General features: G+C 38.9%; 1 protein-coding gene across 1 annotated transcript in view; it reads left to right on the forward strand.

Moving 5' to 3' along the window:
* Nucleotides 1-18,057, forward strand: part of lancl2 (LanC lantibiotic synthetase component C-like 2 (bacterial)) — a 59,154-nt gene that overhangs the window by 37,455 nt on the left and 3,642 nt on the right. Inside the window, exons 7-9 of the mRNA XM_007233389.4 lie at nucleotides 1,901-2,083; nucleotides 7,654-7,830; nucleotides 16,761-16,833. Of these exons, the coding sequence (XP_007233451.3) occupies nucleotides 1,901-2,083; nucleotides 7,654-7,830; nucleotides 16,761-16,833 (433 nt within the window). The remainder of the gene's footprint in view (nucleotides 1-1,900; nucleotides 2,084-7,653; nucleotides 7,831-16,760; nucleotides 16,834-18,057) is intronic.

Genomic DNA, 18,057 nt, shown 5'->3' on the forward strand with positions numbered 1-18,057 from the left:
CTGGGTCTGAACTGAGAAAGAATGGTGGAAATATCAATAAGTCCGGATAAATGTGTTACATGTCTAAGATATGCTCACAATTTTCCATTTTAACAGAAACGGTGTTCAAGCTTTTTTGACAAATGTTCATTTTTTGACCTCAGTTGAATATGATAGTTATTTATTTTTTATTAGTTTTTTTTTTGCATCAACATTTTTATTTATTTAGATTTTCTTTTATAAGGCTTTTCTTCTTCTGTAAAGCTGTCATCATTGGGATACAAGGTTTCTGTTGCAAGCCATGCTGGCAAATGAAATGGGTTATTTGATTTTAGGTTGGAATAAATAACTGTAAATATGCAGTAAGTCTGTGAGTAAGTCTGGGGGTCACGATTGTTACCTAAAACTGTCTACTGTAAATGGTGATGCCTTCTATGATAAAGTGCTGAATACCCACACAACTTCAGAAATGTCCCATATATCTTGTAATCACTTTTAGGCTACGTTCACAATACAAGCCACATTGCTCAAATCTGATTTTTTTGCTCAGATCAGATTTGGCTATCTTGACGGTTCACATTCATAAGAGATGGCTCCTGGAGGCCAGGTTGTAACTTGCTTCTTCTCTGATTTGGCACGTCTGATGAGCTGTCTGTATGCTGGGATGAGCATGACAGTGATATGATCAGAGTAGCCGTAGTGGGGGCGGGGCTCTGCTCTGTACGAACCGGGAATGTTAGTATACACACAATCGAGCAGGTTAGCTCCACGGGTTGGAAAATCCACATGTTGGTGAAAGCTGGGCAGCAGAGCCTTCAGATTACTGTGATTGAAATCACCAGCAACAATAAACAGTCCGTCGGGTTGGAGATAACAGTGTACAGTTCTTGCAGAGCGTTAGCATTAGCACCGTTAGCGTTAGCATTAGCATTAGCACTGGGTGCTACATACACTGCTATTATGTAGACGCTGCTAAGCTCTCTGGGCAGGTAGAATGGCCTGGCTCTGACTACAGCAAACTCCACCAGCGGCGAGTAGTAGCTGGAGATCAGCGCAGCGTTGTTACACCATGCTGTGTTGATGTAAACACACACCCCACCTCCACGTACCTTGCCCGAGAGGCCGGCGTCGCGGTCCGCAGCAAACAGCTGGTCTGAAGTACATGCTCAGGTCGAGGAGGAGAAAAAAGGCCAGGCGGTTTGCTTTTGCTGTTTTTTACAGCTATAGCTGCACAGCTGCATCAAGAGAAAGAAGCACGTAGCACATGCATAAAAGCAAAAAAAGACTCATGAATTTAACCGTCCACATTCAAGTCGCATGTCAATTGATTGGATATTGGATATTCAAAAAAAAAAACAGATTTGGCACGTTCACACAGCCATGAAAATAAACCTGTACTTCTCTTATTTTTTTTTTTTACCCGCACTATTATACTATAAATTATACTATAAAATATGGAACATAGCAGTAGATTATTTAAATCTGATTGACGTGTAGCTTTATAAAATTGCTTATACTTATGTATTAATTGTTTTAATTATTTTATTAAATATTTTTTCAAGAAAATTAAGATTTGTGCTTATTCTTTTTGGTGTACTATAAACAACTGTTTGTTTATTAAGATTTATAAATGTGCTATTTTCCTGTACAGTGCAATTACTTCAAAAAATAAAACATTAAATAGAAAAAATAAAAATAAAATGATTTAATTCATATGCTGTGACCTTTACTGCCACCATATCACTAAATGATTAAACTCCTTTGGGAGATTTTGGACTGATGTTAGATGGAGCTGTCCACCACCACCATCAACTGGAGCAGATAGAATATCTTTTAGAAGAATGAAATAACTTAATCTTAGCCTTTCTTCTTTCTCTCTCTCTCCCTCTCTCTCCCTCTCTCTCTCTCTCTCTCTCTGCAGCCCTCGGCGAAGGTGAATGCTGAGATGCTGTCTGAATTGGTTCGGCCCAGTGTAGATTACGTACGGCACAAAAAGTTCCGCTCAGGCAATTACCCATCATCCCTCAGCAACGAGACAGACAGGCTGGTGCACTGGTGTCACGGAGCGCCAGGCGTGGTGCACATGCTAATAATGGCCAATAAGGTGAGTGACGAGCAGAACACCACACTCACACACATAAACACACTGTACTACTCTACTGTTACCTAGCAGACAGGTTATTGTTTATTTCTCTTCAGTAAAAAAAAAAACAGCTGCAAGAGATGTGCCTGTGTGATCTGATTATATTTATATAATCAGATCTGAATTAAATCAAATCTGCTGTAGAATATGTTTAATATGTTTCTAATGATCTCTGCCTGGAATTGTGTCTCTAAAAGAACGTGGCAACTCTGTTTTTGCAATACGTCTTAATGATAAATATGAGCGGCGAGTGCAGGAAGCTAATCAGAATGATTGATGAACACAGTGATCCGATCATGAAGATTGATGAGCGGCTGAGAGGCGAGCAGATTTATACTGTAATGTAATAAAGTACATTCTCTTCCCACAGCTGGACTATTAGACCTGCAGTTCATATAAGAAGGTCAAACAAGTCCTCTGTCTCTTTTTGTGCATATTTCTCTCTTTCTCTCTCTCTCTCTCTCTCTCTCTCTCTCTCTCTCTCTATTTCTCTCCCTTCCTCTCCTTCTCTCTTTGTCTTTCTCATTCTTCCTTTGTCTTTCTGTATATATGCTATGAAGCAGTTCCCTAGATAGGGGTTAAAAGCCTAGTCACTATACATTTTTTTACTTTTTCCCTTCAATGGAAAATGTCCATGCTAAATGATGTTTAGTCCAAAACTAAGGCTAATCCCTGTCTGGGAAACGGTTTTGATCATAAATTAATACATTAAGATACTATTGCCCCCAAATGCTCACACAGATGCAACGTGCAAACACACACACACACACACACACACACACGGCTTGTCTGGTCCTTGTAGTGAAGTATTGCTAGTAGAATAGGACTCCATAAAGCAGATAAGCATCTACCTACTGCCAGTTTTGGAGTGGAGAAGTATAAAGACCTCCAGCATTAAGCTGCAGAGAAGTAGGACTGTATTAGAATAAAATTATGATTATCCAGTATCATGACCATAGTAGCGCTGTTTATGCTTAATGCAGTCAAATCCTACAAAACAGTAGAGGTCAGTGATTTTTCAGATTCTAGAAATTGAATTATTATTTAAACTGTGTTTGTAAACTTCTTCAATATATATATATACATATATATATATATACAGGTGCTGGTCAACGAATTAGAATAATTTGAAATAGTGCAATCGTGAAATTCTTTGAATGCATTTTTTGTGCAGAAAGCAAATCAGGTGTTCACCACACCTGTCCTACTCGTTAGACTAATCACAGAACTCGTTACCTGGAAAAAAAATTTGCTCAGCTGAGCTTTCCAAAAGGCCCATTTAGGCCATTTAACTGTGACACTGTTGTTTTATTGAATTAGAATAATGGAGAAACCGTTTCATTGAATTAGAATAATTTTTATTATAATTACAATCATCACTTTCTCAGTATTTTGTGGCTGCCCCCTTGGCTTGTATGACTGCCTGAAGTCTCCGCGGCATCGATTTGACCAGCTTGTCGCAAGTTTCCGCACTCACAGCTTCCCAGGCAGTGGCGATGTTCTGCTTCAGTTGGTCCAGCGTAGTAGGCTTTCTGTCGCAAATTTTCCTCTTGACGATGGCCCAAAGGTTTTCAATGACATTGAGGTCAGGCGAGTTGGCCGGCCATGCCAAAACTTCAAGCTGTTTTTTAGTGAACCAATCTTTGGTCGACTTTGCCGCATGAGCCGGTGCAAGATCCTGTTGAAATATGAAGTCTTCTTCGCCGAACTGTTCCTCAACAGTCGGAATCAGGAACGTTTCCAGAACATCTTGATATACGGCAGCATTGACAGTCTTCTTGAGGAAGCAGAGTTTCCCTACACCTCGAGCGGACATGCATCCCCAGACCATAACGCTCTGGGGAAACTTGACGGATCTTTTCACGCACTCGTGGTTGTAGGTTTCGCCACCACGACGCCAGACACGAGGACCTTGGTCACCGAAGGAGATGCAGAAGCGTGATTAGTCACTGAAGACCACTTTCTGCCAGTCTACAGCAGTCCACTCGCCGTGTTCTTTGGCCCACTTCAGCCGTTTCTCCATTTGTTTCTTGTTCAGCATCGGTTTTACTGCTGGAACGCGAGATTTGAAGCCGAGTTCGCGTAGACGACGGTAAGTGGTTGATCTGGAGACGTCAGCGCCGGCCTGCTTGTTCCACAAGTCGGTGAGCTCGGAAGTGGACTTGAACCGGTTGCTGACTGCGATCTTTCTCAGCTGCTTGTTGTCGCGAGCAGAAGTTTTTCGGACGCCGGAACAGTTGGTGCGCTTGCTGCAGTTTTTCTTGAGAGCTTTGCAGACGGAAGACTGGCTGATGCCGAGCTGCTCAGCAATTTTAGTTTGGGTCAAGCCTTGTTGGCGAAGGGCTTGAATTTGAGCCACTATTCCGGTTGAGAGGTCGCGCTGCTTACCCATGATTGATTTTACAACTTAGAAATTCTACTCAACCCTGACTTTATACTGCACAGTGAACACTCTTCACAGAAAACAAAAATTCGAGCATTTATTCTAATTCAATGAAACGGTTTCTCCATTATTCTAATTCAATAAAACAACAGTGTCATAGTTTGTGTCAATAATTTCAAATTATTCTAATTCGTTGACCAGCACCTGTGTGTGTATATATATATATATATATATATATATATATATATATATATATATATATATATATATATATATATATAAAATTTATTTATTTATTTATTTATTTATTTTTTAAATAAGCCCAGCATTTCAAATAAAAACATTAATTTAATGAAATCTAAAGCATTCGAGTTATGAACAATAATGAGAATTAGGCCTAAAGGATCTTAATAAAATCAGCACAAACCTTTTATTTCGTATGCATGAAAAAGCATGAAAAATAATGAAACAGGCAGTCCCTTTTATGATGAGGAGGAAATTTATACAGTATCAATAATGTCAATAAGATTAGTAATCAGGATACGGCACTGCCGTTTATTCACTATAATAAGAAAAATGATTGCATATTCATTGTTTATTTCAAAATCAAGTATATTAAAATTGATCCAAAGAAAAAGAAAGTCTTCTCTAAACAGTAGAGACTTCAACAAAGACACAATAGTTTTTTATTTTTATACCCCTGATTTCAGGTGTCTCAATACTTTTGTCCTCATAGTGTATCTGTAAACCTATAGATCTCTTATCTGTCTCTTTCCCTCTCTCTCTCTCTCTCTCTCTCTCTCTCTCTCTCTCTCTCTCTCTCTCGTTCACTCTCTCTCACACACTAAACTAAGCAGTCCACACTGACATCTTGTGGCTGAACCTGAGTAACTCCTGTATAGTCCAGATAGTCCAGTGTAAAAGAGCTCCAGTATGAAGATCTCTGTAATGTTGTCAGAAAGGGTCATCATTGCGACTCATCAACATGAAAACGAGCTCCAGGAGTCAAAATCTCTACATTTTTTTGTAATGTAACTGCCAGTCTGTAATCAGAGCCCTGCATTACTGCTTCTGCTGTCTCATAGATGTAATGTACACATTAGTCCAGAAATGGGTGATTCATCACAGTCAGCGAGACTCGTCCTTGTGTCTTATCTGCTCTGTTAAACAGTTTGGATTGTAATAGCAGAGTTTTTACCGCAGCTAATGTTTGTCCGCTTCTATGAAAAGCTTTCTTCGCTTTTCTTGCCATCACTCCTTCCCACTCGGATATGGACAGATGGTACATTTGCTTGCTCTCTCTCTCTCCTTCTCTCTCTTTCTTTTGCTCTTTTTCTCAGGAAGAGGCCGTGCCTGAGGGCTGGTGGGAGAAATTGAGCATGTGTTATATTTGGAAACTGCATTTCCTCAGTAACGTGTTTAACTCTGGCACTACGATAAATGACAGGGTGTCTTTCAGCCGTCACTCTTTCGGTTCTCTCACTTTTTTTTCCCCTCCTTCCCTCTTTCCGAAGGCACGTAGAAGAACGGCTAATGTGTGTTTAAGCTTCAGAGTCTGCCCTCGGGTGGATTCCTGTTGGAGCACTTTTCTTCTGTAGCTCTTAACTTGTAGCGTTAGTTTTGCAGCTTCTGCAATCACAAGCTGCTCAAAATACCCAGCGGCCTTTGATTTTAAAGGCTGCAAGTATTTGCAGATTGAGTCTGAGCTGTTTTGAATTTTTTTTTTTTTTGAGCTGTCACTCATGAGCTCTAAAGGCAGTGCTGCATACAGAGTGCTGTGATGCTGGCAGCATATTAACCAGCCAGTAATACACTCAATATAGAGATATTTCTCAGGACTATCGTCCCTGTCCAATGAAAAAAAAAAAAAAAAAAAAATCTCCATTTCTGATGATTTTTAGTTTGCTAAGTAATTTGAATACACAATCTGTCCCATACAAACACTGTCTAAATGTCTTGATGAATGGACCAATAGAAATTATTCAAAATAACCTGAGAGAAGCTCTTTTTTCATTGACTGACTATACAAGACAGATAAAACTTTATCTGTTAATGGAAAACGTGCTGTTTTCGAGATTTTCATCGACAATGACGATATACTCTTATACATACTTTTACTTCTGCACACTGTCCACACAAGTTCCACTGGAAAATGAAATCTGCATCTCCATAAAAGCATGAAGTGCTGTAAGATTTTCCGGGAAAACACTGCACTGACTTTAGACTTACTATAACACAGTGGATCAACACCAGCAGATGACATGTCTCTCCAAACCATCACTGATCATCAGTAAATTTTACATATTATTTGTAATCAAGGGATCAGATACTTGAGAAAGAGTGGAGAGACACACAGTCTAGTGTGACGTTTCCACAATCAGTGATGGTTTGGAGAGATCATTGGCTGGATGGTCATCTGCTGGTGTTGATCCACTGTGTTATATATAAGTCCAAAGTCAGTGCATTGTTTTCCCACAAAATCTTATCTTTATTGAGATGTGGATTTCATTTTCCAGCAGGACTTGGCACACTGCCAAAAGTACCAATTCACCTTATATAATATTCTAATTTTTGAGACACTGATTTCTGGGTTGTCATTGGCTGTAAGCCATAATCATCAACAATAGAACAATAAAGAAATAAATGCATAGAATAAAAATAGATCACTCTGTGTGTAATACAGCTATATAATATATGAGTTTCACATTTTGAACTGAATTACTGAAATAAAGTAACTTTTCAATTATATTATCATTTTTAAGATGCACTAGTAATTGTGGTTTATGACCGTTTTATGCCACTAACATGAGCAGAGGACTTATTTTAAAGATTTAAAGAATTATTAAGGATATGTATACACTATGTATGAAAACTGTATGAAAATATGAAGTGAAATATAACATGTTTAAATATCCTTCAGAAATAATGAAGGACAGAGTTGGCATATCTGGCGTATTCATGTTAATGGGCTCTTATCACTAAGTAAACACAATGGGCAGTATTGAGGTTATCAAACATTATTGAGGTTATATTCTTGTAATGTATGATAAGCTGTTAATGTAATCCTTTGACAGCTTTTATATATTTAAAAAAATAAAAATATATATTTAAATTCTCTGTTTGTTGTTGTATATTTGTGTGTTATCAGGTGTTTAAGGATGAGAAGTACGTGAAGGATGCGGTGGACTGTGGGGAGGTAATTTGGCAGAGAGGATTACTGAGGAAAGGATACGGAATCTGTCACGGCACGGCCGGTAATGGATACGCCTTCCTGTCCCTCTACAAACTCACACAGGATCCCAAATACCTGTACCGAGCCTGCAAGGTATGCAGCTGAAGCAGCACACACACATTATGATGCATCTGAGTGTGTGTACATGTGTGTTCATTCTTTGGGTCTGTTGTGCTTTTAAACATAATGCATGTGTTGCATAATGTTGGTCTATGCTCAATTCATGGTTAATTACATTTCATTTACAGTTTTAAAAGGTAAATCTACACTTCTGTTCAAATGTATTGTGTCTTGAGAGAAAAGATAAATATACTTTACAAAATCAGATCTGGTTGCAGATACAGTGAAATGAAGAAAATGCTTCATAGCATTTAGTTGAAAATCAGTAATTATTGTATAATGGTAGAAATAAAATATACAAACATATACACTGTATACACTGGAAGTCAACTGCAGAACTAAGCATGCGCTTAATTTTTCCAGTCACACAAGACCAGGCTCCCTTCGCTATGATTGGAGAAAGACCTAAATACTGGAAAAAGGTCAAATTCCAGTTTAGAAACCTGTTCATATCTCTTGTCACATCTGATAAAAAAAAAAACCTCATGATTAAGCTTATTGTAGCGTTTGGCTCAATAATGCATAAGAACATGATTTTACAGATTGTTATGGCTGCTGCACTTGCGCAGATCTCTGTATTAAGGGGAGCTTTCTCACTTGCACATTAACCCTCCTCTGCTAATGGCACAAACAGCAATCTGATTGGGTGAAGGATGGTACTTTATCTGAAAACAGACACATTTGAAGCACGTATTGGTCTTCTTATTTATAGTAACCTCTCAGCAGAAATCTCATTGCAGCGTTTGGCTCTGTAATACATAAAAAACATAATTTTACAGATTTTTTTGGCTTCTGCACTTGCGCAGGTCTCCATGTTGAAGGAAATTGCTCACTCGCCCATTGCTCATATTTAAAACTACTTGTGAGAGGCAGAATGATTGTGTATTTCTGTGTGTGAGTGTGTGAATAACCAGTTGTGTAATACAATGAATGTACTAAACATAGGCCTGTCACTAGAGACTATTATATGATAGTTGAGAAAATTGCGATTTATGACCGTTTTATGCCGCTGAAATAATGAGCAATGGATATATGGTGGTTTATTTAGTGTTGTGTTTAAACACTGCCATCCAGATAGCAGATGCCCACTAAAAAAATAAATTTAAAACGTAAACTTTATTTTTATTTAGATTTTTATAAATATCATAGTGTCTTTTTTATTCTGTGAGAGTTGTCAAAAAAATATTTAAACATTCACAATATATCGCATTGCTTACTGTAGCCCAATATATTGCGATATTTTGAATCGTAACCCCATGTATTGTAACCATACATATAATATCGGCAAGTTTGTGCACTTCTCTTGGCAACATCAGAAAAAGTCTGTTACTATGGTTACATGCTGTATTTTATCTAGCAGTAAGAGTGATAAAGCCCAGTCTTGGTAAAGGACAAGTAAACAAGGTAAATTCATTATAATTTAAACAGCAATTTAAAATCAGATTTGCTTCATTGGATATTTTGGAGAAAGCAGAAGACTCAGAGGAGCTTTTTTTTTTTTTTTTTTTTTTGCATTGAAAAGGGGAGTGAACAAAAGAAAAAGCAAGTAAACAAAAGAAACTAATCCTTTCTTCTTGGTTTCATTGTCTCCCACAGTTAAAACAAGTACAGAAAGACTTTGCCAACTCAGGTGTTTTTGTGTCTACTGTTTGACCTCTGAGTTTTAAGTTCTGGTCAGCTGAAATAACGAGGACAGTAGTGCTTGAGGGTGCATCTTTAAGATATAGGCCACAAAAAAGTGATAAGGTGAATGACCAAGGAAAGTATTGGGATTTGCGTCGTACATTTACATTACAGATTTATCTGCACTCTGAGCTTTTTATTATGAACTTCTGAGTATTTATTAGATCCTCCCACACATTATTCACTGCTGTTCATAGATGACCTAGATGCCTTTTCGTCTTCACACATTTACTAACACAGTCCAACAAGTTCTCAGTGGTATTTAAATCAGGTGATTATGCTGTTAATGACGTCATCTGAACTTCATCACCTCTCAAGTCATTCTTAAATTGTCTTGTTGGTAAATCAGGTATTTTTTTGAGGTTATCTCCCAAAACTAAGAGATATCTGAGGCTCAGGCCACATGATTAAAACCAGTTTCTTGTTTAAACTTTTATTTTTACATCTCATCACTTAGCACTTCTCTGCACAATGTATTATCTTCCTTTCACTCTGACCATCTTGTCAACCGTGTAACATCCCACTAACTATGAAACACATCGACTGTCCAGCCTGTAACCATGTAAGACAATTTTACTATCAAGAAAAGAACATAAAGGACCATTTTGGAAAAAACAACCGGGAAAGATTTTTAAAGTTTTTATCATATCTCAACCTCAAACATCAAATTTAATACATATGTAATGAGTTACATTTCCATTATCATGCTGTACTCTATCTAGACATATAAAACCAAGTGTATTCCACAAATAGCCACATTTGTGCTGGAGTGGCAATAAAACCCCAACAACCAACCAACATTTCACTCTGTTCTTTAATGGTCAGAGCCCCACAGGAGAGACCAGCAAAGAGCAGCTTTTGTTTGAGTGTTGGTCATTCTCAGCACTGCATTGACACTGACATAATGATGCTGTGTTAGTGTTTGTTGTGCTGGTAGTAGTGGATCAGATACAGCAGTGCTGCTGGAGTTTTTAAACACCTCAGTGTCACTGCTGGACTGAGCATCTGCTGGATAGTCCACCAATTGAGCGTAGTCCATAGCCAACAGTGTACTGTGGGCAGTGTGAGTACGTCTACAAAGTGGAGTAACTTCAGCTCTAGAAAAAAATTAAGAGACCACTTCAGTTTCTGAATTTATTTGCAGAAAATGAGAAATGTCTGAAATAACAAAAAAAGATGCAGAGCTTTCAGATCTCAAATAATGCAAAGAAAACAAGTTCATATTCATAAAGTTTTAAGAGTTCAGAAATCAATATTTGGTGGAATAACCCTGGTTTTTAATCACAGTTTTCATGCATCTTGGCTTGGTCTCCTCCACCAGACTTACACACTGCTTTTGGATAACTTTATGCCACTCCTGGTGCAAAAATTCAAGCAGTTCAGCTTGGTTTGATGGCTTGTGATCATTCATCTTCCTCTTTATTATATTCCAGAGATTTTCAATTCGGTAAAATCAAAGAAACTCAGCATTTTTAAGTGGTCTCTTATTTTTTCCAGAGCTGTAGGTAGAAGTGTCTAATATGGTTTAAAAACTCCAGCAGCACTGCTGTGTTTGATTCATTTATTTCTGCACAACACACAGTAACACCTCCTACACCACCACCATGCAGTGTCACTGCAGTGCTGAGAATGACCCACTAACCAAATAATATTCTGTGTTCTGTGGTGAACCTGACTGTTGAAGAACATGGTATAAGGAGAATGATAAAGTATGCTGAGAAACAGAAGAACTAGAAGTGATAACTTGACAAATAAAGGTTTAATTCATTTTTGTGTAAAAGTTTAAGGTCTGGGGGCATGATGTTACTGAAGCCCCGCCCCTGCAGAGTGCTGCATTAGAGCACTAAAGCGCTGTGGCTTCATATTGACTTGCTCTTGGCTCTTCAGCTCTTCAGCATGCTGGCCGGAAGCACTACTGTAGGATCAGTCACGCCCTCCTCAGCCTCTCAGCACTGTCACACAGATTCACACACCTCTGCTCTTTATTCAACCCTGTGAGCTAATGCCATTCCCCAGAGCCAATCACCAACAACAGCTTGGATTTTTCTCAGATTTTTACCTATTTTGTTTCTACTTTATTATATGCCACATATAGGTATTTATTTAATAGATTATAACTAACATAATTGATTCTAACTTAAAATTTTAAATATATTTACTGATCCATTCTTCATGGAATTGACCAGGAATTGTAAAGGACCTATGGAATTTGGAATATATGGAATATATGGAAATCAAACAGATTTACAAAAACATTTGGATAAGTCCTTTCAGTTTGAGTACCAATTTCCCAGTTTTTGTAATTCTTTCCCTAGTAAATACATACCACTGCACCAACAAACCATTTAGCTCGCATGGGCAGAATGTCTGTAATCCAGGTCTGGATTAAACCTGAAAACACTGCTACTCCGGCGGCACTTTCCAATAATTATTCCTTCACCCATACTTCTCGTCTCTCAGGACGAGGAGGTGGAACTGGCCTATTGCTCGCGAATGGCTTAAAATACACTCCACTATTACCTGCAAACTCATACAACTCGTTCGAGTATCATGCCACACTGGTTAATACTCCATCAAAACTTACTGTCGTTGTCATCTACCGTTCTCCTGGACAAATGGGCGAGTTCACACATGAACTTGACATGCTACTGTCTTCTATCCCCGAGCAAGATTGCCCCATGCTCATTCTAGGGGATATGAACATCCATCATGACAGTACCAGCTTCACAGACTTCTCATCCCTCATGCAGTCTTTCGATCTGGAGCAGGTCCCCAGCCCTCCAACACATAAAGCTGGCAAACATCTAGACCTGATCTTCACTCGTAACTGTGACACCGACTCTTTAACTGTCACTCCTCTACACCTCTCAGACCACTTCTTCATGCAACTCAACGTTCGCATTTCGAAAAAACCCACAGCTACTCCTACTATGGTCTCGTTCCGCCGAAATCTTCGAGATCTCCCAGCAGACCAGTACTCCTCGCTGGTGACTGACAATATGCCTCCACTAGGCTCATTTTCATCACTCAATGTTAATGATGCCACTGATACTCTTTGTTCCACATTAAGCTCCTGTTTGGACGACCTCTGTCCTCAAACATCTCGAGCCATTAAACCAAGCAAACCGCAGCCATGGCTCAAAAATGACACGCTCAGGGAACTACGCTCCAAACTCAGAGCTGCTGAAAGAAAATGGCAAAAAAAGCAAAACCAGACAGACCTAAAAAACTACCAACTGCTCCTGGCTTCTTTTTCAGCCAGCCTCACTGCTGCTAAAGCTGAATTCTATCACAAAAAAATCAGCTCCCTCACAGACTCCCGGAAACTATTTGCTACATTCAAAACACTACTCAACCCTCCACCTCCTCCTCAGGCTACCTGCCTTACGGCTGAAGCTCTTGCCTCATTCTTTACTGGGAAAGTGGCAGCTATCAGCAGACAGTTTACTGATGCGACATGTAGCAGTCCTACATCATGCTCTGCTGCCCGGTATCCCTCTACCGAAGGCGTCGCTTTCTCCTCGTTCGCTCCTCTCACTGAGAACGAGACACTGGCTCTTCTGACGCGTAGCCGTCCTACTACGTGTCCACTTGACCCGATTCCTTCAGACCTTCTGCAAACCATTGCACCTGCAATCATTCCGGCTATTAATCACACGATCAATGCCTCTTTAACATCTGGTGTGTTCCCGACTGCTTTTAAACAAGCACAGGTCAAACCACTGCTTAAAAAGCCTTCTCTCAACCCCGCCCAGGTTGATAACTACAGACCGGTCTCACTACTGCCTTTTCTTTCTAAAACATTAGAAAGAGCAGCTCTCAATCAAGTCTCTGGCTTCCTCACCCAAAATGACCTCCTGGACCAGAACCAATCTGGTTTCAAGAAAGGGCACTCTACTGAGACGGCTCTGTTGTCTGTGACAGAAGCGTTAAAAACTGCTAGAGCTGCAGGACAGTCCTCAGTGCTCATTCTGCTGGACCTCTCTGCTGCTTTCGACACAGTCAACCATGACTTCCTCCTAACTAAACTCTCGAACATGGGGATCTCAGACAATGCACTGTAATGGTTCAGATCGTACCTCACTGGGCGCTCGTTCAGGGTGTCATGGCAAGGACGGCTGTCCCCAGCCCACTCGTTATCCACTGTTGTTCCCCAGGGTTCGGTACTGGGACCTCTTCTCTTCTCAATATACACCACCTCTCTAGGTCGGGTTATCCGCTCACATGGATTTTCCTACCATTGCTTTGCTGACGACACTCAGCTATACCTGTCGTTCTCACCCGATGATCACTCAATCTCTGCACGAATATCACAGTGTCTCTCAGACATATCCGCATGGATGAAGGAACATCACCTCCAACTAAACCTCTCATAGACTGAACTTCTGGTCATACCAGCAAAACCTTCTATTCAACACAACTTTGCCATAACTATCGACTCTCTCTCTCTCTCTCACCGACAAAGGTTGCTAGGAACCTGGGTGGCATGGTTGATGACCAGCTTCTCTTCACGCACCATGTGGCCTCAGTTGCTCGATCCTGCCGCTTTGCGCTTTACAACATCGAAAAAATTTGACCGTTTCTGACGCAACAGGCCACCCAACTCCTGGTACAAGCTGTGGTAATCTCACGCCTCGACTACTGCAATGCCGTACTAACTGGCCTCCCGGCCTGTGTAGTAAAACCACTACAGATGATTCAGAATGCAGCAGCACGTTTGGTCTTCAACCAACCAAAACGGGCACATGTCACCCTGCTGCTCTTTGAGCTCCACTGGCTACCGGTTGCTGCTCGCATCAAATCCAAAGCGCTTACAATCGCCTACAAGGTGATGACAGTACAGGCTCCTTCCTACCTGCACTCGCTCCTGAAGGCTTACGCTACCTCCCGGCCGCTGTGCTCCTCCAATGAACGTCGCCTCGCTTTGCCAAACACTCACACAAAGCAATCCAGACTGTTCTCATACAGAGTTCCCCAATGGTGGAACAAACTACCTTCCACTACCAGATCAGGAGAATCTCTCGCTATCTTTAAGAGACTCCTGAAGACAGAGCTCTTCAAAGAGAACCTACTCTCCTAACACCTCTAACAAACTAACTAATTCTAACCTCATCTCCTTCTTCCTCTTCTCTACTCCTCTATCCCATTATTTCCCTCTGACCTCCTTAAGGCCCTATCTATAGATGCTTTATTTTTAACTTCTATTATTTTTGTACTTAACCTCTTCTATTATTTGCACTTCAATATTATTTTTGTACTTAACCTCTTCTATTATTTGCACTTCACTATTGTAAGTCGCTTTGGACAAAAGCGTCTGCCAAATGTAATGTAATGTAATGTGATGTAATGTAAAATAGAAATAGAGAAAATGTAATACTTTTTTGTAGAGACTTCAAAAATATATTGGTATAGGGGAAAAGGTGGAACCATTGCATTTCTTTCTCCTACTTTAAGTGCATCTGCTGAACATCATTATTTCCGTATGCAATTCCTAAATACAAAAGAACTACACATTGTAACTGTGTTAAAATGTTAACCTGCTAACATCTGTAACATCTAAAGGAAGACTACAGCCCTGTGCTAATTTTGGGTGGTCAGAGGAGGCATGTTCTAGTCTGTATTGCTAGTCAGTGTTCGTACGATCATGAAAAACCTGGAAAAGCCATGGAATTTTAAAATAGCTATTTCCAGGCCTGGATAAGTTTGGGAAAAATAAAAATACCCAGAAAGTTTTAGAAAAGTCATGGAACTTAGGTCTACAATTATATTTTTAGCTAACAAATACATCAGCTTAATTTCAGTTAATTCAGTAATTTTAGCCCTACACAATGGAGCTTTTAGGATCTGACACATATTTTATTATTAAAAATTGTATGTCAACATTTTTATAAGAATTACTTTAGGCCTGCTATTTTAATTTATAGTTATAGTTTTAGTTGCTTTTTGGTTTTATCATCCATGTTTGCATTGATGTTTCGGTTTTGTCTTTGTCTTGGCATGGAAAAAAAAATTGTAGTGTGTTGGTTAAACATGTATAAACCCTGCTAGTGATGGAAGAGTTCATCTAATTGGGTATTGGATAATTGGCCTTCCAAATTGGGTACAAAAAATGGGAAAATATTAGAAAAATATATAATAATCTAAGAAATGGCAAAATTAAATGGAATCCTAAGTAAGTTAATGTGCAAGCAGTTTCTGGTTTCTGTTAGTCTTATATTATATTATCTACTTGTTTAATTATACAGCACCTGAAGTTCATTTCATGGTGACCTCCTCCATGTAAAGATGCATTGCTACATTGCTGTATAGCTTTATCTGTAACACTGCAGAAGTTGCACTTTCTGGCCTCTACTGTTCCTTTTTTATTCCTCATGTCGACCCTCATGAAACCGTTCTGAAGTGAAGGGCAGAGCTGTCCTGCAGACTGACCTCCTGTTCCTGCCAGAGGGACAGCTAGGCACACGGTGCTCTGATCTGAAAGGGGAAGACTGATGCTCTGTATTCGGCAGTAGCGCGGGACCCTTTTCTATTAGAGCTCTGATAATTACTGCAGCCTGCCTGAACTGCCAGGTAATGAAAGCATAATGGCTCTGCTGCTCCTGCATCATTGCTGTAACCTTTACAGCTGGAGTTATTTTCCCCTACGAAGAATACTCCAGACTCAGCTCTCATCTCTGCAGTGACAAACCAGAGAGGATGCTGCACGGCTGTCATGAAGCTAAATGAAAATCTGGCAGTGTGTTTGTGAAGAGTTGTCTTGTCAAAACAAGAAGATTGAATTCTTTATGCATGCATTTGTTTCTCTGAAACAAACTCACTGTCCATACAAAGTCATTTTTTATATTGGAGATAGAAAAAAGGGAAACTTATATTGGAACAAAGTCCTTAATTATTGAATTCAAGTGTTTTATTTGAATATTTTTGGCCAAAACCAAACAACATGAAACATTTGTCTGAAAGCTGAATACAGAAAATAGAGTTCGCAGTTTGTTTGTTGACTGTTTGATGTTTTGACCATCGAATATATGAAATAGCTTACATTTTTAGCAAAATGAATAGAACTTTATTATTGTGTCTGTCTGGAGGCTGACACTTGTAGTTCATGCCACAAATCTAAACACGCCCACATTTACGCTTCATTATATTGGTTCTGTTTTGCACTTCTTGCGGCCTTTCACCTCCATATTGTTCTGATCTCTCTCTCTTTGTATGTGTTGTAGTTTGCTGAGTGGTGTCTCGACTATGGAACACACGGCTGTCGTATTCCAGATCGACCATATTCTCTTTTTGAAGGTAACTTCTGTCATATTTGTCCTTCACACATTCAGCTCTTAAATTATCATCTGACCTTCCCTGCATAGCAGAGTGATTCAGTGTAAACATCACCGTAATTATTATCTTTAACCATTTACCGAAAAATACACACTAGACATTTCAACCGTGTTTCATCTATAAAGAGCCATGACCTCCTTTCTGTATCAGAAAAAATAAAAACAGGCTCAGATATCTGCGATTTCTCCGCCGTCTGATTGCTGTATGTTTCTATGCTAAGAAGATTTGCTTCTGTATTAAAGGCCAGAGTGGAGTGATGAGGAATGGATCTGTGTACAGAGAAGTGAACGCACTCTGATTATGAATGGGGAAAAAAAACAAGCTAACCATCCATTATATAGTCATTAAATACCCAAAGTGTTTATCAGCACAATACACAAAAGAGCTCGCTCTTCAATAGTAAGATTATTAAATGGAGTGTATGCAGTATCCATTATTAATGTTGTGTTGATGATGCACAAATTATTAAATTTGAATTGTCTCTTGCCTTCTCTCACTGTTAGTTGTCACAAAAGAGGGGTTTATTAATCGATTTTGAAAAAAAAAAAACAGTTTAAAACTTATACAGTCTTATGGAGTGCTGTAGTTTTTTTTTTTATTAGAATTATCCTTAAACATAATAAAAATTCTTAAAAAAATAAAAATGTCCTTCAAGCTACAGTATTAATATATTTTATATATTTTATATTTTAAAGTAGCTATAGCTACTGCTTTTGAATCTTAGCTTCTGATTTGGTTGCATAGTGTTGCACAGTGTTGCATAGTGTTGCTTTAATAGGTTGGTTCAGTTAAAGGCGAAAGTAAAATATTTCCAGCTAGCTGGTGAATAATATTAAACATTTAGAAAACATTTTTGAGGAGGAAAAGATCCTTTACAGTATGATTAAAAATAATATAAGCAACTGTATCGTTAAATAATAGATTCAGAATTATCCTAATGTTTTACTGACTGTAGTATTGAGTCATATTAGTGCTAGAATATTACTGTACTGTTTTAGTTGACGTTTTTTTGTTTAGTTTTTTACTTTTAGTTTTTGTTCTTTATCTCTCAGCTTGTCAACAAATGCTTGTAGAAGTTGTCCAATGTGAATTCACACCAGTGATATAAAAGTGAATTACACTCCTTACCTGCAGGGGAGCCCAGGAATAAAATGAAAATAACATATAATAATAATTCTTCCATAA

This window comes from Astyanax mexicanus, chromosome 6, assembly GCF_023375975.1.
Source record: "Astyanax mexicanus isolate ESR-SI-001 chromosome 6, AstMex3_surface, whole genome shotgun sequence".
Classification (NCBI taxonomy): Eukaryota; Metazoa; Chordata; class Actinopteri; order Characiformes; family Acestrorhamphidae; genus Astyanax; species Astyanax mexicanus.